Consider the following 21,459-nt stretch of genomic DNA (forward strand, 5'->3'; position numbering starts at 1 on the left):
ATCGTTACCTAGAAAATGAAGAAAAGATGAAAGGAGTCTTGCTTCTTACAGGACCTAAAATTACCACTTTGGCTCTTTTTATAATGCTCTGAATGAAATTGTAAGAATAAAATACAAATTTTGCTCTTTTGTTTTAAATTTCCCCTTATTTTTCTAATAATACAGGATTAAATAATTGTCATTATTAAGTAGTACTCCCTCACAGAATTGTCAGTCCTCTGTTGTTGGTTGGTTGGTTGGCTGGCTGACTGGCTGGCTGGCTTGTTTAAAATGTTCAAATGATCTTGAGAATAGTCATCAAAAAGCAGTTTTTTTCATTAAAACATTTCATAGACATCCCTGGTCATTGCTTTCAAGGTTTCAATGATCCAAATAACTGACAGTGTTGACATATAGTTAAAACTTTCTGCCCCAGTGTGGAGACCTAAGAGGCAGGCATCTTCTCTAATAACAATACTAAAATGTCAAGTATGTATGACTTCTCAAGTCAGAGAGCAAGATATAAAATTTTTAAGAACATCTTACCCATTCTGTTCTTTCCTTTCCACTGTTGAAACTTACATAAATTACTTTGGGAAATAGAATGACTTAGCTTTGTGGTCAAAGTTGATCAAGTTCATCTTTTCCTCAGATGAGAAAAAGAATTGTTACATGACATCTGGCCAAGAGTCAAGCCCTACATGGCAGACACATATCAAACACTTGAATATGGTCAGGGTAGATGATGAGGGTGATGCAACAGAGTGAAGGTGGCCCTCTCTCTACTGGGTATTGTTTTCTTAGCAATTGGGCTAATTTCTCAGGGAAGCCCTGAGATGAGAAGCCTGGGCTCTATTGGAAAACAATTTTATTCTGTTGGCTGTAAGCTAGACATTATTTACTAGCATCCCTTCACGCTTATGGTCTATTGTTGGTTGAATAAGTTACAGTCGCTCTTTATGAAAAATCAATAGACCTACTTCCCTCCCCCTACACCCAGCTAATAAGAGGTTTAATTCATCTTAGCATCAATGTTGTGCATAATTTCTGTATGCTTCCTAAAGGTAGAGACACAAAGCTATGAATTAATTACCACTTGCACAAATGAAGTTGACACTAATTGTTATGGGTAAAGAATATACAAGCATAAAGTAATCATATCCCTGGCCAAAAGTAAATGAATATATATTTTCTTCATATACACTCAACTGTTTTACCACATGGCTATGTGCAGAACTAGCTTATCTGACCACCTTATGCAGCTGTGGAATGAACTTCTGCCAACATACTGAGCTAGATACTGAAGGGGATGCAATGACAGCTAAGCAAAGGCTTGCCCTAAAACTAGGGTCAAGGAAGAAGGATAAATTAGAAAATGGTCTACACTGATGGTGCTGTGAGCCTGTTTAGCGTCTAATGCATAATCCTTTCTGTCCTCCATACCTTTTTTCCCCACAGAGGTATTTTATACACTCCTCTATGTAGTAAGCTAAACTATCCAAATATATATGTATATATGCTCTACTCTGTCCACCCTTCTCTTTCTCCACCCTGCCTGCCTTTTCTCTCTCTTGCTCTTTCTGCTGATTGCAATCCTTTAATTTTCTTCTCATAAACACTAAGAGGGTGTGCATTACGGTTTGAAATCAGCATTGCTTTAGATTGAATTCTCTGAAGAGTAGGTTCTATATTTTGTCCATTTTTTAAAAAAAAGATAATATTATGCATAAAAAAACTGGGGTGTACACCAGAGGGACAAGAGGGAGGTTGAGGGTTCACTGTAGACAAGTGGATTTATTGAAATACACTGCTGAGGGAGGAAGGAGGTGAAATAGGAGAAGTGTGTTGCACCATGTGATCAGCTGCGAGGCTGCACTGACTTGCTATAGCTTGATAGTGCTGTGTCTGTGACCCCCTGCGCCACCGGGGAGACCCTATTTTGTCTATTTTTTGTTCTCACCATCTAGTGTGCCAGCGGTATAGTCACGCTTTTTTGGTGTTTGCTAAGTGAATACATAAATGGGCCCTCAGATCTGCTGAGAACTGATTTTTGTTTTAAGATTTATTTATTTATGCTTACAAAACTGGGTTACAGGGGCAGTGAAAGGATTCACCAGAGACAGTAGGGAGCAGAACAGGCCGACTGACAAAGTGTACTGCTGAGGGGAGCAGCGGGCGGGTCAGGAGAGGTCTGCCACGCCATGTGGGTCACCTTCAGGGCAGGCGGGATTGAACTCATGCTGAAGTGGCTTTAGTTTCTTAGTGCTGTGCTTTAACCAGCTGCGCCACCAGGGAGGGCCCAAGAACTGATTTTTAATCCAACCTGATGATTATTAGCAGATAATATATTCCCCAGAATCCTAACCTACAGAAAATAGGAAACCTTTGTGTCAGGTTAATAAATTCACGTGTTACTGGGATACCATCTGTGTCGTCCAAGGATAAGCTAAACACCCACCACCCTCAACTTTTCATGCATTTTTACTTCACTAATGGTCTCTTTTTATTCAGCATTCTATTGAGGATTATTCCTGAACCATGACTTAAGGAATAAAATTTACCTTCAATTATTTATGGTTTAAGTGAATGCAAATAAGACTTTCTGGCGTGCTGTGCTGATACTCATTAATAAATATTTCACTGGGTATGAGGAAGAAAGGAAGATTCAGACTAGTTAAATGAAGCTTTTTTTTTTTTTTCCTCCAACATAAACAGAAGCCCTTGTGGGGTTTTTGAGGATTTTTTTTTTCCGTTTTGCAACTGTGCTGGCCCGATTTATATGGCTGGCTTTCATTAAGGCAAATGAGTGTTATATGGGTGCATATACAAAACCATGGATCCTATGGGAACTGAAGTCAGCGAGGGCTCTGCTGTGAAATAATCCTCTAGTTAAAGCAAATTTAATCTCATTAGCAGGGTAATTGTGCTGTTAGGAGGAATGGCCAACCATGTTAAAGAGAAACCCACATAGTCTAATTATTTTTTCACTTTTGTCATTGAGTAATAGAACATTGACCTAAGAGACAAGAGATGCAGATTTTGGGCTTCGCCTCTCACAGAGATTGAGTTATTGAGTCATATACACTTCAGATCTTTCACAGCTCCACAGACCTCGTGACAAATAACACACTCTGGGATCTTTTCCTATGGAAATGGGCACTCAGTTGTAGAGTTTCCTGTCATGTTGCTCTTTAGACTTACTTCTTGAGCACTCATAATTCCAATGAAGATCTGTGTGTCTGCCTTGTCCTTTGCTTTTAAAACTACCAACTACGAAAAACTACTGAATCCTAATCAAGATCTAAAACTTAGTTGTGAACAATACCCTTCCCAGGTTTGAAAAATGAATGCTTGGGAAATTCTCTAGCCTCGCTGAATCTGTGACCACATACTTGGCAATCTTGGGAATTTACATGCACTTGGCCATGTTGAGAATGTGGTTTAGAAGAAAGAAAGGTGAATTAGGACCCCCATGTAGGTTTCCAACAGTTTTCAAACTTGATGGTAGTGTGACCTTTAGCAAATTAGCTGAACTATATGGTTTCTCCATTTGCAAAATGGAAACAATTATCAGTCAACACAGTCGCAAAGTAGAATGCTGTTCAAGTGTGTGAAAAGTACATGGCAAGCACTAATCGGCACAGCAGATAAGCAAACTCATCATGTATCCTCTTGACATGTATGATGTGTCATCTCCAGCCCCTGGGTATGACTTATACATGGTCAGTAAATGTTAACAGAATGAATTTAACTAGTTAGAGCCTTGGGAGGCTTACCATTAGGTTTCAGATTGTTGTATGAATGATTATTGCCAAGGATTTTTCACAAACTGTGTAGTGGATGTCGCTGCATGCTTTTTCAAGAGAAAAAAAATTACAATAAATACCTGCTAAGTAGAGATCCTTACAGCTGCCAAAACAAAAGATGCATGTGGAAAATGACACATTAACACTGGAAAGATTAATAAGTCTGAATGCAAATAGAAACAATATGAACACATAAATGCTAAATGCAGACCTAACTCCTGCCTACATCTTTGACTTTTTATCATCGACTTCATAAAAATGGACCATTTTATATATACTATCACTTTGAAATTAAACTCTGTCAGAGGGAACTGGCTGCCAGTATCACAAGCTAAAAAGTTTTTCACAAGTTTCCTAAGAGACAAAGTTGTCGAATGAAATAATTTTTCTCTTAAGATATACTTCATGTTTGTGCTGTGACAAGGAATATATGTGTTATATTTTTCCATTGCTTTAAAAATAGGACTCATTTTAGTGTAAACAGGTTTACACTGAATTTTTGTTTTTCTGCTTGCAAAATACTTCTATAAGCTTTTCCTGTCTGTGTATATTCAACTACAGTTAGTAGCAACAATCAGCCCAAGAGTACAACTTGCTAAACAGATAACCAGATTGTAGACAGTTAACTCTTGTACAGCTGTTTTATCTTCTATGTGTGTTAAGTATTTGTCATCAACATAATGCAGAGCAGTATCATTTCTCAGGAGCTGATCAAATTGTAATTGAAATTCCTCTGTAGGGTCTAGTTGTTCTCTGGAAATGTTGTTTATGTATATCATCATTTTAATGCCTCTACAAATGATACTCACCTACAAATACTCAACTTGACAGGAGGCTGTTTCTCTCCTAGATTACTCCATATACAGGGGTAATGATCTATACTCTTCTGTATCTCACATTTATGGACACAATTCTTAAATCTGGGTAATATGAAAACTTGAATAAAATAGTGTTAGAAAGTCTTCATTCTTTAATTCCTATCTAATTAGTGGACCTACTTATGAAACTAACTATAAAGAAGGAAATAACTCTCTGAGGCTTCTAGAAAAGAAGCAGGACAGTAATAGTTGAATGCCAGCCAAGATAGCTTAAAACACTTAGTTAGCTTCGTTCACTTTCAAGATGAAGTTGATGTTACTCCAGTCCATTTTGTCATGTTGAAACATGAGGATGTGATTTGACAGTGTATGGCCTAACGTGAGGAGAGAAAACAAAACTCTCTTCCAAGTAGGAAAGGACTCTGCAGGGTGTAAATTTGAGGAGAACTGGAAGCATTATAGAAAATAACTTTGTGCATATTGTTGCAAGATAATTACAGATATTGGTCTGAGGGAATGTGTGGGTATGGGAGTAGAGGAAGGAACCAATAGTAATATGAGAAGATTACTGAGGCTTAATCGCGCTATCAGTTAAGTATGTGAGCAAAGGAGATAGATGTAGAAAATGTTAGGGGATAAGAAATATTGTGACCCACATACATTCTAAATGGTCAGTAGGGGGATCACTTACTGTTTTCCAGGTACTTTTTTTTAGAGCGTTTTGCTTTCAGATTGGCAGTAAATCAGGTGATAATAAACATAAGAGTAGGATAAGAAATGATTACAAGCTAAATTCAAGCACATGGTTAACTGCCAAATAGGCTCATTAAAGATAATTCAAACTGTGTTTTCCAGTGGATTCATTTATTCAATATAGTGAAATCCACCCTGTTGAGACATTATGGAGGAGAGAACCAAGTGGCCAGTCCTTCTCTTCCAGCAAATACATACTGTAATTTTATCCCAGCAGGCTCACGACTCAAGATTTTGACAGATAAACACCTCCAGTCTTTGCTGTTATTGATGCCCAAGTTGTGCTCAGCTTAGACAAGATTCTCTAAATTTCACATTCCCAGGAATTTAACCATGTTTTGATGTAAATAGTTTGCCTGAAATGCCTCCTATCGATGTTTTTACCATAACACATGCATCATTTAACTTAACAATCTTTTTCTTTTCACTGTCTCTATTTTTTTACCTGATTTCATCAGCCATGTTTATTCCCTAAAACATAGCCTTCAAATAAAGCTGTACTTTGTAACACTTTTATAAAGCACTGGCCTTTAAAAACCAGCTAGCAGAAGTTATCATAGAAACATAGTATTTCTTAAAACATTTATTAGGGGTCCACTGTGCTTGACATAGTGTTAAGTTCTTCAAGTAGGATTCACGGTTGTACAAATTACAAAGCCAATCATTGAAGGAACTTCTCAATGGAGACTGAAAAGGCACAGGAAGAATGGGATGGTGATACATAATGAAGTCAAGTGATTCCAATTAATATAGTTTACTGAAACAAGAAAAAAATTTCTGAGTGAGCTTTAAATTGGTCCTCCAAGGAAAACTATAAAGAAAATGACAGTTTTCAAGCATCCGCTTTAGCATATATGTTCTCATTTAGAAAATGCCTGGATAGGTTATAAGTAGAACACACAGATATCTTGAGAAAAGACATAAGAGTACACCAAAAGCAACATTTGCTGATAAAATGCATTATCAGACTGACTTCTTGATACCTACAAGGTGCCAAAAGCTCAACAACCAGCAAGACAAGATTCGTTTCTCCTCAAGGTGTCTCCAGACTAGGAAGGAATACAGGCACCTCAACAGGAATACTCAGTGGACCCTAAGTGCTATGTGGAGACCATGGAAGGACATTTAACAAGACGCCAGGGAGAGGACATCTTGGAGAAAGTAATATTCAACGAGTGGTTGTAAAAACTCTGTGTAAACCTCATAGACTTATTGTGAGACTTTCATAAAAGAATCCATGTGAATTTCTTTAGTTGGGACTTGGTAAGAGCTCAGTAGATGGAAACAACTAATACAGCTCTACTGACATAGCAACAGGTAGATGTGCGGATTCCCCATGGCTTGCATTGGACTATCTAAGTCCAGTCTGATAGCAGAACACCTAGAACGTGTCACCTTACTGACACGTACGTTTCTAGATAAGATGGTAGATTATTCTATCTTTCCTGGAAATTTTTCTGACAACCTTCTCTTTTCTAGAAAAATAAAAAGAAGAGGTTGATTTACTATAAGATCAGTGGAAAGTATGAAGATTGAATTGTAGGCCTATGGAAAAGCAACATTATCATTTTGTCACTGAGTTTTACATTCAATATATAGTATCTATATGCATTTCTTTTGATTAAAAAAATTGCTTGATATTAAGGGTTAATGTTTGAGTTGCTTCAACTTCCAAATTATATGCTTAAAATTTTTAAACCACTGTCATTTTAAAGAGGCTTACTTCATCTTACCCAAAGTGCTTTTTAGTCTGGAGGGAACACTTAAATGTAGTCACAAATCACTTGCAATATGCTCATGGTAAGATTTTTTTTTTTAAGCTTAATTTGTTTACAAGACTGCAGACTTCAAATTTTGTAGGTAATATTCTTTGCTCCCATCCCTTAATGATTTTTACCTCTTTTCTCATCTCATCCTTAGGCATGAATTTCACTCATCACAAATAAGAGCACCCAAATCCCTTTTTATTTCATTAGTTCAGCAAACTGTCTCCTAGGGGCATGGACTGAGGACACCATTGGGCTCTGCACTGATGAGCTTATTTTGCACTTTCACCCAGAAAGTCTTCGTACACAAAAGGCACAGACAGTAGCTACACTTACCATGAACAATTAAAACTGTCTCTTCCTGATGCCGGAGACTTACTCCCATGAATTAAGAGGGAAATGTGCTCCAACGCACATTAACCTTTATGGATTTTTCTTCGGTTTTCATGTTCTACTGATTTATGATCTTACATATTCCTGTTGCTGCTGTTTCTGAGTGAGTTCCTGGTAAATCATTTCTAAATGATCTTTTTCGAGTCAGATAATCCAAGTTGAATGTATTTCCAATCAATTCTTTGACTTCTTTTCTTCTTTGCCTACTTATTTTGCCTGCTTATTTCTGGGGGTAACTGACTAACTAGGCAAGGTGTCGTAGGCCACCTGCTTTCTACACACTGACTTGTCTCTAACCTTGTCTATGGCCTCGCTTGGGTTTGACTCCAGAAGTCCATTTACCCAAGGACAGCGAACTGGTCAGTTATTTGTCAAGCATGGGCTCATGCCTGGGAATGGACCTTATTATGGGTTGTAGATTGATTATATTTTTCCCATCCAAATAAGGCATGACAAGGACTTTGACTAGTCAGTATTTTCACTTTCAGCCCTAGAGTGATGTGTGGAAGGTGTCACCAGCCACACAGGACGCTGACAAGTGCTACTTTGCACACGGACCCTTATTTCCCCCAGAAAAGTCGTATACTTGCCCACCGGTGTGGCGGTGACCCCTGTGTCCAGCAATGATTTCTATTTACTGGACTGAGGGGAAAGATACATTTAATTTTCTCCTTGTGGTGCATGCATTGTACGTGCTGTGTTAATGTTGTTACTGCCATGGTTTGCATTCTTTCTAATAAAACCAAAACACCAAATCAGGGGTACACCTCTCAGAAAATTCAAATTCAAAATTCTGGCTTTTAAAGATTTTATTACTTATTTATGCGTAGAACAACCAGGGTATAGCCAAAGTGCAGGGCATAAGAGGATTCACCAGAGACAGAGTGGGGTGCAAAACAGGCAGGTTGAATGAAACCCACTGCTGAGGGGAATAGCGGGTGGGTGAGGAGAGGTCTGCTGTGCCATGTGGGTGAGCTCCCTGGCCGGGAATCAACTCAGACCTCAGTGGTGATAGCACTGAGACTTAATCCCTAGGCTACCAGAGAGGCCCCAGAATTCTGGCTTTTAAAGAATAAAACAAGAACTCATTCATGGTTCTGTCATAAGCAGTGTGTCACTTGTTTATTGCTAATTATATATTTAATGAATATATCTGTAGCCAGTCGTGTTATGTGACATTGAAGGCTGCAGATATTAAATGTGACAGCAGGCCGCTGCACCGGGAGACCATGCCCTGGAATTTCCCTTGCAGGTGCTGGATGATACATACGGAGCTGCTGCTGGCCTGTAAATATCACATCACTTTCATGTGGAGACCTTGGACTGAAAGAGAAGCAAGAAAATGCTTCTGAATTGTTATAAAATGTCTTAAAATCTCTTATGCAGCAGAAGAGAGGCAGAGCATCTCTGTGGAGGCAAGTGCAAGGTCAAGACTAGGTTAGCAGATGCATTTGTAGCAATGATGTGATGAGATGCCCTGCAGAATGCAGGTGATCAAGCGGGATAAAACCCATGCTTCTGCTGGCTCTGCTCCATGGCATCAGGGAAACAAGCAAACATACCTTTCAGATAAATATTTCTGTGTGTATTATTCATCCTAAAAGACTGAAAACATAGGTGTGGTAACATGCAGCAATGCCAGAGAATGTGAAAATAATTCAGATATTATATGTTGTCTGAGAAAAAAAAATGATGTACCAGCACGTATACTTACAACAATTCACAGTAACAGTGACACACCTTGAGAGAGAGAAAGATGTGCTTGAACTCCAGGACTCAGAATTCGGAATTTGAGTTTTCTGAAGTTGGTGCTTTTGATTGTTTTAGTTTGGTGGGGAAATGATGTTCTCCACAATTAAGATTCCAATTTGGTATTTGGCAAGAATGTCAGAGAAGTGATGCTATCTTATCCTCTATACCATATCTTCTCAGGAGGCATATGCCACTAGCAGCCAAGATCATTGGGGTACAAATGCAAGAAATACTTGCAAACCAGGAGCAATGTTAGTCAAGTAAATGAATATCATTACTCTCATGGCAAGGGTAAAATATTTCTAAAGTATAATGAAGGTCTTCTGTGTTCGAGGCTATTTCCTGCTAGTAGAAGTCAACATTCTTGGTGTAGATTTAAAAAAAAAAGGAAGAAATGGGCTTTTCCATGAAATATGATCTGGGACGAAGAGGCTGGGCTTGTCTGAGGCTTGGGGAGCTTGAGTGAAATTTTAATTACTTTGCAATTTCTTTGAATAGAAATCAAATTAAGATAAAAATTTTGAAAATACTGGGTCAAAGGTAGTGTGGGCTTTTATGTGCTGCAAAGAACGCATACTTGCTATAGAAAAGATTTAATATACAAGTACTGTATTTTACAGATTTAAAATACAAGTACTGTAAAACTATTTAAAATACAAGTACTGTATAGCTACAGATTTTAGGAGGTCCCCTAGTTGATGATAATCTGAAAAGAACACCTTTTGCTAAATATTGACAAACAGCAGGATCGGAATTTAGGGTGTACGATCCATGCTTCAGACTCTGGAATGAAATGAGATTGTTGCCTCGCCTCATTATTTGTCTTGGTTTACCTTACTTTACACCCTTAGATTTAGGAGACTGATCGGAATGAGATTCCTCCAAATCCTATAATTAGACACTCTGCATGGAGCTTTCTGTGGTGCCTTTTCTTTGATTCTCACCATTTCTCTCTGCATATACACAGATGTACCTGTCCTTTGTGTCTGCCTTTTCATCATGTCGGGGATAGGAAATCATCCCCAATGTGAGAGCACTTCATGAGATTAGATAATACCCTTTTGACAGGGTTCCATCTGTGTTCCATCTTCACTTTGAAGTGAAGTGTTTTCTTTCCTAATGAGATGCTCGTCACTGTTAAAAATTCAATGCTTTCTTACTCCCCTAGAGCTGATTAGGAGCAGTGGAAGAAAAACTGGGCTTCCTAATGATTCCCGTCTTCACCCTTGACTTTCTCTTCTGTCTCCCATTCAACAGATCAGTTTTAAAGTACTTAATAGGTGAACAGAGCCATACATTATATTGTGGGGATGGGACGGGGGGAGGGATAGAAGATATGTTGGCCCATACAATATGCTGAGGAACTACTCCCAGGATTCTAACTTGTGCAAATAATTCAACAGAAGGAAGAAGGAAAAGGTGTTCATCCAGGAGGCAATGTCCATGGCCTGTAAAGGATGTTGGGGAGAATCATACTATATCATGGGCCTGATGGAACAAGTCTGTAATTCCTTGTGAAAGAGCAATATAGAAAGTAGCATGGAAAACCTTATTGCTCAAAGTAAAAAACAGAGTGTGCATGTGGGATAGGACCAGACATCCAAACAGACATCTTCTTAGAAGAGGCAGCTACTGACATTGGGTGGTGGCGAGATTAGTGATTTTCCATCTTTTCCCCATGTTTGTTTGGATGTCTAGTCAAAATTCTTGGGGGAAGGGCATTATTTGTCAGAGATCAGTTTCTAGCTTCTGCAACTATGGGTCAGTATTAAGGAGCCTGTTATTCAACACTGCATTCACTAAATGCTTCCTGAGAGAGTACTGTGAGCCAGCCAGATTAGCAGTAGGCACCATGCGGGTGTGGCGGTGAAGAACTTATCCTTGGTCCCTAGCCACGTGGGGCTTTGGTCCTCTCCACATCTATTTGCTGCTGAAATAGGCAGATGTTAACCTGATCAGACCTAGTGGTCTGAATCGCCGATTGAGGACATTTGCCTGGGAAAGGAAAGGAGCAAGACGGGAAAACATGTCACACTCTCCTCTAATCTCTAACCTTGTCAGGGTTTCCATCACAGTCCTAATTTTACAAAAAGCAACAGCCACCATTGAGCGAATTACTATGCCTCAACCTCAGGGCTGAGTGCTCAACTTTTATTTCCTCATTTCATCTCAGAACAACCCTGTGTACTGTATTTACAGGATATATAAAAGTAGGAGTAAGAGGGGCTAAGTAGCCTGCCCAAGACTGTGCATTCAAGATTCACTTAGGACTGTGCATGATGAGAGACAGTGCTCTTGACCCCTGCTCCCCAAATCCTCCTCCCTGCAGTGACCGTGACTGATGTGCCCTCTGGATGCTTGGGGACATCCTTCAACTGCGTCCTTCCAAGAAAGGACAGTTGGTCCATTTAATGTAATGGCTTCTCGTTTTTGAGTGAAGAAGAGGGTGGGAAGGACAGCCCTGACTTTTCTCTTTGATTTTCACGTTTTCCTGCTTTCTGTACAGTGAGGGCACACACAGCTCTGGAAGCAGATTGGGAAACATGTTGAATGGGTCCCCTCCAGTTAAAGATGACAACATCAGCCCTCATGTGTCATTTTTAACGGATGTATGTGCTCTAGGGATGAAGTGATTTGTATTTGGAAGAAATCATTCAACTGAACGTGATGGAGCTTCTCCATCATTGCAGCTGGGGGCAGCTGCATATTTTAGGGACACCAGAGGCAAAGCAGCGACCAGAGAAACAAAGTGTGGGCGGTGTGGAGCCTTATGTCATCCTGCTTCGGAGCAAGTCGACTATTAAAAATGGCTTCTAGTCAATGTCAAAGAAGTTACAAATGTCAGATGTAAAAGAGAAGACGAAAACAGTGAAAAAGGGATTCTAATGATAGATTTCCATAACATTCAAAAACTAGAAAGATCTTTGCTGTATTTACCTGAAGTTTAATTAAGTAGTTTTATCTCAGCAACCTATCAAGGAGGCCAACGAGTACCAGGGTAGGTGTCTTTTTTACAAGTGAGATGAGTGAGATCCAAGGGCATCAGTGTAGATTGCTTTGGATCAATCTATGGATTTGGAGATTCTAAAATTATAGCTGTGCTTAGTTACCTGAAATTTTTTTTCTGCCTACTCTTCACTCTCTTCCTAAGTATTTGTTGTTTCTTGTTCTGGCCCTTTATTTACTTCTTGTTTCCTTGTTAATGCCAGTTAAGAAACCTCATTGTTCTGGGCCCTCCCTGGTGGCACAACAGGTTAGGATGTAACATTGCATGCTCGCCACAGCCACTTCAGTGCGAGTTCGATCCCCCATCCCCAGAGGTGACCCACATGGCGTGGCAGACCTCTCCTGGTCCGCCTGCTGTTCCCCTCAGCAGTGTGCTTCAACACACACACACAGGTTAATGAACTGAGTATTGAACTGGTGTTACACACCAGTGGAGGAATCTTTTAGGTTAAACACGTAAACTTAGGCACCATTTATCCACCAGACTTGAAGTGCGGTTGAATTAGAACCAATTTATAAAATACAGTGTTCTACACATGTAGGTAATTGTTATTTTTCTAACTTAATTTTACTTGTGTACTAATATATTCAGCTTTTCAAATATTAAAATGCAAATATTAAAATGATTATAAAAAGTCATGATTGAAAAGTCTTAACCCCATCCCTCCTCCAGACCCCTCCACCCCCGTTTCCTACAGTACTGTAGTTTCTTGTGAGTCTTTACGCTATGATAAATAAGTGGGCATTTGTAATTCTTACACAATGTTCAGTATAGTGAATACTACTAAATACACACTGATTTGCACTAGTGCATCAAAAACTTCCATATTTGGGAGCTGGGGAACTGCACAGAATTCTGAGGTGCACATATGTCACATTTCCCTTAACCCCCCCTAATGGGAGAACTTTTTTGGTTTCCAGTCTAAACAATGCTAAATTGATCTGTTTACTCCAGGCCCAGATCTTCTCATCCATATTCAGATATAAATGTCTAAAGAATTTCCCAGAAGTGGGATTTGTGGGTCAAAAGGAAATGCACTTGTAATTTTGAGGGATAGTGCTCACTTGTCCTTCACATGGGCTGCATCATTTTTCACTTCTATCAACAATATATGAGAATGTTCCTTTTCCCCACACACAGACCAACAGGTTGTTTTTAAACTTGCAGAATACACGGATTTTAACAAATAGTATCACAATAGAGTTTACTTATCATTTTTCTCAATTTGAATCAGGTTAAGATTTTGTTCTGATAGTGGTATTTCTATTTCTTGTACTCTAAACCCTCTTTTCATGTCCTTTGATTATTTTTTACTAAATTGCTTGGATTTTGTTTTTTTCCCAAGCTGTCATCTGTGATAAGTTGCAAATATATCTTCCTAGTTACTCTTTCTTTTCTTTTTTTTTCTGTCTATTTCATAAGATTTCATTCCCTTTCATTTCCCCTCTGCTCTTTTTTTTTTTTTTTCAGAAGAATGCAAAGTACAGGGCACACCCCAGGCTTTTTAGGGCACTGTACAAATGTAATGCAAAGCAGTCGTCTTCAGCGAGGAAAATCACAAGCGTTTCATGATTCTTACAACCATTTGTCAAAATGTTAATGGCTCTTACTCTCGGTGAGAAATGAATACAGACATGACAACGTAAGAAGTGGAATTCATATTTAGTACAGTGCAACAGTGTCACATTAGAACCTCAGGAATGAAAGTATTTATTTCTTCCATGACAATAATACCCACAGTAGTCTGAACAGTGCTTGCTGCCTCCGCATTGTCCACTGAGCCAGACACAGCAGGCGACTTCTACACCCTAGTGAATTGTCTTTCTTCCTTGCCAGTCTTGATCTGCCGCCAGCACTTTAGTCTTTGTTTCTCAGTGTCCTGAGATATCTCCAGGAGTGCTTTAATGTGATGTGTTTCGCCAGCGTCACTTCATCTCTTTGTCACAGCCACGTGCCTCATCTCGGTCAGTAGATTTACCTCTACTCTGTGGCTTCTCAACCAGGGCAATGCCAATGGACCTGCGGCTCGCCGTCTCTTCTGTAAATTCACTCACCTGCTTCCCGCGTTTGCATTTGTGGTTGTTTTCTGCACTTTTCTCTTTTTTGACCTGTTCCCTTTTCCAGTTACTCATTTTCTAAAATGTCACTGGGAGACCAGGTGATTGGTACAAGTGTGAGCTTTTGCTTCCTGGCCTTAGACGAAAGAACAAATACGCAGCTACCAATCACTGGTGGACTTTGGACAAAAGGACATGGCTTATCGTTGATTATGACGATTGTCAGTTATTTTACACAGAAATTTCTGGACTGAAACACTGAAGTTTTTACATTAGGCCCTAACCCCCATCTATTGTGGACACTGGAATTTAAACTTTGTTGTTGGACAACTGGTGTTATGAATAAATTGTAGTAACTTAGAATTGTGAATTACAGAAACATGCCAAGCAGGAACTGCCAGTACAGAAAAGTGAGAAGAATAATTTAACAAAGAGCTACAAACTCATTTACTGCTATTTATGCTTTAAGTGTTTTTGTTTTTAATAAAGGGCATTTGTCATTACCAATAAGGTTGAAGATCTCCTTTGTCCCCACTTCCCACCCCATTTTCTTTCATTACTTTATGACTCACAAATCACGAATTAGAGAATATTCTTTATCCCTCTCCTGTCTACACATGTAAAGGTCTCAGAGAGAAATATACAGTACTTGAGGATGAACTTTATAATTTATACCATCGAGTATCTAGATGATCAAGGACTCAACCAGGCATTTATTTTTAAAAAAACCTGCATTTTAATGTGATTGCTGATAAATCATCTATAAGCATTAGCTAGTCATCCACAGTGTGGTGTCTTCAGCTACCATAAATTGAGGTGCACAATGGATTGATCTCTTTTTTTCTAGGTAGCTAACTTGTTAAAAAAGAATGCTTCTTTGTTTCCTAGGGCATGATGTGATGACATATATCTGAAGGGTATGATCTTGTACCTCTGAATCGCAGTGTTGTAAATCATCTTATCTCAGTAAAATTAAAACAAAAAAAATTGAGCTGACAAAACACAAATTCTGGGGTTTTCCCCACTTCTCTCCATGGAAAAAGCCAAAGCCTAGTGATATGTGTGTCTTTTGCCTTAAATCTTTTATTTTTTTCTAATCCATTTAACAACAAATTTCATATTTGTCTTCCAGATTCATTCAGGAGATTGAGCATGCCCTTGGGCTTGGTCCTGCCAAACAGTGTCCTCTTCGAGAATTTCTCACCGTGTACATCAAAAATATCTTCCTCAATCAGGTCTTGGCAGAGATCAACAAGGAGATTGAGGGTGTCACTAAAACATCAGACCCCTTGAAAATTCTCGCAAATGCAGACACCATGAAGGTTCTGGGGGTGCAGCGACCTCTCCTGCAGGTAACAATCTACTTTGAATTTACTGTTTTTACCAGCAATTTTCATTGACTTGGCACAAGTCACAAATTAAAAAAAAAAAAAAAAAAAAGAATTACCATCTGTTTCCATAGTCACTGGGGACAAAACAAGAAGAAATAAATCAAACAGGCACTAGGGAAATTTAGGACTAATGTAGAGATAATGGAAATTCCTGAAGATCTTTAAGGAAAAAAAAATGTTTGCTGTGAGTATGGGAGACCATGAGTCTCATTAACATTCAGGCAACTCATCACTATGTGCCTGAAACTTGTCCTTGAAAAGAATTCATTTTCACATGATGCAGGCATCCTGGAGAATTCAGGAAGGAAGTTCTCCTACCTAACCTCAAGTACCAAGCCCTCTGTGCCATGGGAGTTATTCAGTATAAATAACTTGCCTAGTTCACAGGGATTTGAACCTCCCTAGTAAACTAAAGTCAGGCCATTTAATTCAAATACTCATCTCATTAATATGGAGATTTTACTTTGACTATATAAAGAGCTTATTGCTCAACAACAGAAATAATTTGTTAGTAGATATTGAGATTAGTAGGCTTGTGGTATTTATTTCATTTTTTTTAGATAATGATTTGGAGGAAAATAAAAAAACCTAGAGAATTTTGGTATGAGTTTAAGAATGAGTATTCATGAACTGTGACTAGTTGGTAATGGAATCATGGTGTTTCTCCATTAAAAGAATGATGGGACAGTATTTCTTTTTTATGTAAAGTATGCACTATGAGCACATCTCAAAATGTGCAAGAGTTGAGCTCTAAAGAAAAGTTGTATAAATGGAAGCAAGTTATAGTTGCCTGAATTGCATTCTCCTTTCTGTCTTGATACATGTCTTCCTTGATTTTTTTCTTCTTTGGATATTAGAATTAATAAAAATCCTGAAACTTTCATAGCAAATGCCCTTGTTATGAGCAAAGTCGTCTATGGTATTGAGAAAATATAATAAAAGCATCCACATCTCCCAGAACTTGAATAATAGCATCACAACTAGGAAAGCGTTCACTTAGATTGTCTGAGGTGGTGTTTGCTATGTTCCTGGAGATGGATTTGTTCTGAGCATGGGATGCAAAGAAAAGAGAAAGGCTGAGGCTGTGTTCATTTGTCCCTCTGTTGGTTCTTCCTCCACTGGCTCTTTGTGTAATGGGGATCTTCTGTGTGGGTCTCAATTCAAATGTCACCTCCACAGGGAAGCTTCTCCTAACTGCTCTACCTAAGACCCCTTCTGGTTATTCACCATTCTCCCATCTCCCTCACACCCCCAATCCATTCTCAACACAGAAGGAAATCTCTTGGGACTGTATTACCAAAACTTCCCTGCAGAGTGACTTATGTTTATGTTCTGACAGTAGAAAGAACTAAAAGGAAATTAAAGGGTGGAGAGGAGCGCAGTTAGCTTATTTCTTCAGATCTGAGGTTCTGCCAAGGTCACATCCTGCATTGCCCCAGCTCTAGCTGGGCATCAATTCTTCTCCTTGCCCCGTGACTACAGCTTTCTGCTCTTACTCATCTCTGAGTGTCTCAGCATGCCCACTTGCTTCTTTTAATGCTTCCTGTTCTACCTCTGTAAGTCATCTCTTCATTCATGTTTCTTCCTTTGGGCCATTTGAGTAGAATTCTCTTTCATGTCAGGAACCTGAATAGATCACCCAAGTTAGTCACTATGTTGACACTTCTTTCTCCTTCTTAACTCAACTTTAGATTTTATTTTCTACCTTGTTCTGTTTTCTCTCTTTTCTCCCTAGAATGTGAGTTCCAAAAGCATGGTATAAGACTAGGCATCAAGAAGGTGCTCAGTAAATAATTTTTTGAGTGGATGCATACATGCATGAATGAGTGGGTGTGTGATTGGTTGTGTGGATGGGTGAATGGGTAGGTGGATGGATGGGCACATTAAGTAAACTTTGAAAATCCTAGATAATTGTTGAATCAGAGTGAAAAGAAGAAGGTAAAGAATGACAGAAACTGTTTACATTTATCTTCTGTCTGACCATATCATTAGCTGGTATGTTTGTCAAACATACAAAGGCTGTAATGTGTATAGCCTGGTGTGTCAGGCTGTATGTGTTACAGAGCTACTTTAACATGCTGAGTGTACAGAATTTAAAAGAAAACAAAAGGCAACTATGTACTGCAGAATGAATCCAAGATCCAAGAAGTTGGCTTACTAAACACTAAGTTGCAGTTTGCGTAACAAAGATACATTAATGTTCATAACTAGCCTGGTACTATCTGGGCCAAGTCAAGGCTTCACACTCCCCCGAGAGCTGAGCTGATGTCTCTTGTCAGGCCACTCCCAGCCTCCTCACCAGCCATTTGCACACGTTCTGTAGCTCTGGTTCTTCAAGTCAATTGCTCTATTCCAAAGCTAGATAAGAACTCCAGCTTAACCTCATTTTTCTTTGACCTTGTCAGAATAGGATCATATATGTGAGTAAATCTTAACACCAAAGGCCATTCAGGCAGTTAATCTCCCAATTTGCTTTCACAGCCAAAGCCCCTGCTTTCTTATTTGGTGGTTTTGTTGCCCTCTTTCTTTATAAAAAGTTTATTTTATGAGAATGCAGATTAGTTAGACAATATCAATCCATTTATTTAATATCCTTGGAGTGCCAAGATTACAAAAGCAAATGAGGAGATATTTATTATCCTTTCCCATCTTGGGAAATTCTCTTGCTTAATAATGCTTGTAAATTGTTTTCTGATGTCATTTCCCACATCCATGTTTCAGTGTGTCTTAAACATGTTTCTGTGTCATCGCATAGTTTTATTCCCAGCTCCCAGCGGTGACCTATTTCAAGAAAAAGCAACAAATAATTCTCAGAAGTTTTAGCAGAGACTCCAGAACAATGGTTGAGAAGGGAACTTGGAGAAATCTGTGTGAAGGGTGCAGATGGGTTAAGCATTCAGTTACCTAGAGCAGGCAGGTCTTCCTGGTGGGAGGCTGAAGTCACATCACAGTCGAAGAAAGGACCATGTGTTTCCCCGATGAGGCCCCCAATGTCTGGAAACATCAGGGAGTGGGAAGGACAGCTATCTCAGGGACGTTTCCATTTGCTGGTGATAGGAACACATGGGAAACCCCCATCCCTCTCTGAAATAGCACCGTAGCAACACAGTTGGTTGTGAGGGGCATTTCACTTTCAGGTTCATAGGCACAGAATTCATAGGAGCGAAGGAAAGAATAAATTGTAGGCACAGTTTTATGGGTAAATCACCTCTGTAGGTGTTCGTTGCAAGAATACAGCACCACAGTGTCAGAGGAATAGAAGTGCTGAGAGTAATGGTAACTTTCATACTAGTGGACAGTAGTGATGATAGGTGCTAACAGTCTAATAGCATTTTATGGAATTCAGACACTATTCAGAATGCTTTCACAGCATTGACTTGTTAAGTATAAGTAATAGCTTTGTGAGAGTGTTATTCGTAATATGGGGAGGAATTGAGAAACTGATATTAAGTAACTTGCCTGTAGTCACATAACTAGCAAGTACTAGAGTGGGAATTCAGACACCAGCAGCGTAACCCTGGAGGCCCCCTCTCCAAGCCAGTTTCTGCGCAAGGTGTAGGCTGGACTGTGTGTTTATTTCCAAGGGATTTGTTACCAGACAGCTTTGAGACGTAGAAAATTAGATGTAAGCATATGTCTCTTGCTTTTTTTTATTTGAGATGTATTACTATGGAATCTAATAACACAAATCAGGACTTGAATTTTCTCTGTCATCATGGGTTTCTTTCCCATTTCTTTTTTCTAGTAATTTATTTGTATTGTGTTTGATAAAGTATCAATCTGCAACAGATTGGTGACCTGGATTCTTTCCATAGCTGAAGACCATTTTAATCCCTTACCCAGCCCTGGAGTAACTCACAGAGAAGTAGAAGCATAACCCTGACCATCCTCCTTGTCCCAGTGCCTAATACACTTTCCAGCAGCTGAAACAGCTGGCTTATTAAATTGCAGGTCCCTCTAAATCCTCTAGAGCAGGGTCTACAACGGAAAAGATACTCAGTATTTCAAAGGGTGAATGGGTCCGTGAGTGAAAATGAGCGCATCAGTGGTAGTCCTTGGTGTAAGGATGTGTGTGTGCATATAGCCTCATGTTCTGAGGTACAGGATCTTGAGTTTAAGGTTCATGACAGTGAACTTCATAGTTTGGATGCTTCGAAAGCTATCCATATGGAGGTAGAACTGAATATACTTCACAGTTTTACCATCTGAGATTCCTCCATTGGCATCGCTTTTTCTGCAAAGTGGCATTTACCCAATACAAGGAAAATTGTGCTGATATAAATGAAGGAAATCTCTTAAGAAAAATATCTCGTTTCTCCAGAACCAGATCTTCTGCCATTCTGACTAAGGAGCTATGGAAACAATCACTGGAAGTGTGTCCCTTGTCTATAGGATGATACAAATCATTCATTCCTCGGACATGAGGAAACACTGACTGAGCAGCCAACTTATCATGTTTTGGGGGCTCCATTTGGTTCTGGTCTAGTGTCTCCAAAAAAGGAGGGTGGGGGGCAGGTACCAAGGGCACTAAGGATAAGATTTTTATATCTTGCTGAGTGGACACCTATCTGCGTAAACAAAACATACACGTTGAGTTTTGTCCCTGACTTCCCCATGTAGCACTTTATTTCCTTGTCACTTAGGAAGTGGTCAGTGAACTGAAGCCTCAGACCTGTGGGCCAGTATCTGCACTTGTGCTGTATCTCCAGGTCGTCTTGTCTGCACGCTAGAGCTTGTGAAGCTCTGCCTTGTGTCCGTGCAGGACAAAGCAATCAGTGAAGCAGCAGCTAAAGCAGCATCACCTGGGCTGTTCAGCAACACAAGTTCCTGAACCCCCTCTTCTTGGGGGCAAGCCCAGAACCTTCATTAACACCAGCATTGCCTGCCAGGACACACCATTCCCAATTGGAGAGTAAAATGGAATGCAAAGCTGTGGACTCAGTCTTACTTAAAAAATCCTTTTCAGCTTTGTTTCATAGGTGCCCAGAAATTGTAACAATATTTGCAATGGCAGCAAAAACTGCTTCCTAGTCTAGCACATTGCTGAATTTTGCAAAGTTCTTTCCAACTTCAGGCTGGGCCTCCATTTTCTGGCTCTTGGAGGGCAGTGTGAAACAACAGCAACTTTTCTCAAGTGTGAGCTCACATTCCTGCCTTGTTAGAGCAAAAAGCATAAGCCATGCAATTAAAAGTTTTTAGCCAGTCTTGAAACATGTAAAGCATAATTTCATTTTTCTCACTGACCCAGTATATATGGAGAACAATCAACAATTGGAGTCTGCCTTTGACCCCCACACTCTGGTCTCCTCCTCAGCTGGCCAGCTGGCCACTGTTGCCTGTGGGCAGTAAGCAGGGGTTCTTGACACCACCACCCACTAGATTCACCAGGAGCTTTCTGGCCACTTCCCAACTCAGCCCTTCTGTTCCACTGATCCAGGGAAGAGCCCTGGTATCCACATTGTCTGCTATCCAGGCATGTGGCCAGCATTAGTGTCCCTGGCCTGGATCTTTCTGCTCCACAGAATGATGATTGTCCTGAGAGGGAACAGGTAAAAATCTGAGTATGTGGGGAAAAAAAAAGCAAATTTTCTAATTCAATCACGTTTATAATGCGAGCACTGTTCAATACTTTGAGCCATGTACATCAGCCTTGAAATCATACACATATGGATTTAAATCCCAGTCATTTCAGCGGTGGACTCTGTGGCAAGGCCCAGCTTGCCCCCGTTTATTTCCT

At 39.6% G+C, this 21,459-nt stretch overlaps 1 protein-coding gene across 1 annotated transcript in view; it reads left to right on the forward strand.

The window, feature by feature from the left end:
- EXOC4 (exocyst complex component 4) overlaps positions 1-21,459 on the forward strand; it is a 648,177-nt gene that overhangs the window by 441,470 nt on the left and 185,248 nt on the right. Inside the window, exon 11 of the mRNA XM_004677057.2 lies at positions 15,464-15,683. Coding sequence (XP_004677114.1) covers positions 15,464-15,683 — 220 coding nt within the window. The remainder of the gene's footprint in view (positions 1-15,463; positions 15,684-21,459) is intronic.

The sequence above is a fragment of the Condylura cristata genome, unplaced genomic scaffold (assembly GCF_000260355.1).
Source record: "Condylura cristata isolate star-nosed mole 26May11 unplaced genomic scaffold, ConCri1.0 scaffold00005, whole genome shotgun sequence".
Taxonomy (NCBI): Eukaryota; Metazoa; Chordata; class Mammalia; order Eulipotyphla; family Talpidae; genus Condylura; species Condylura cristata.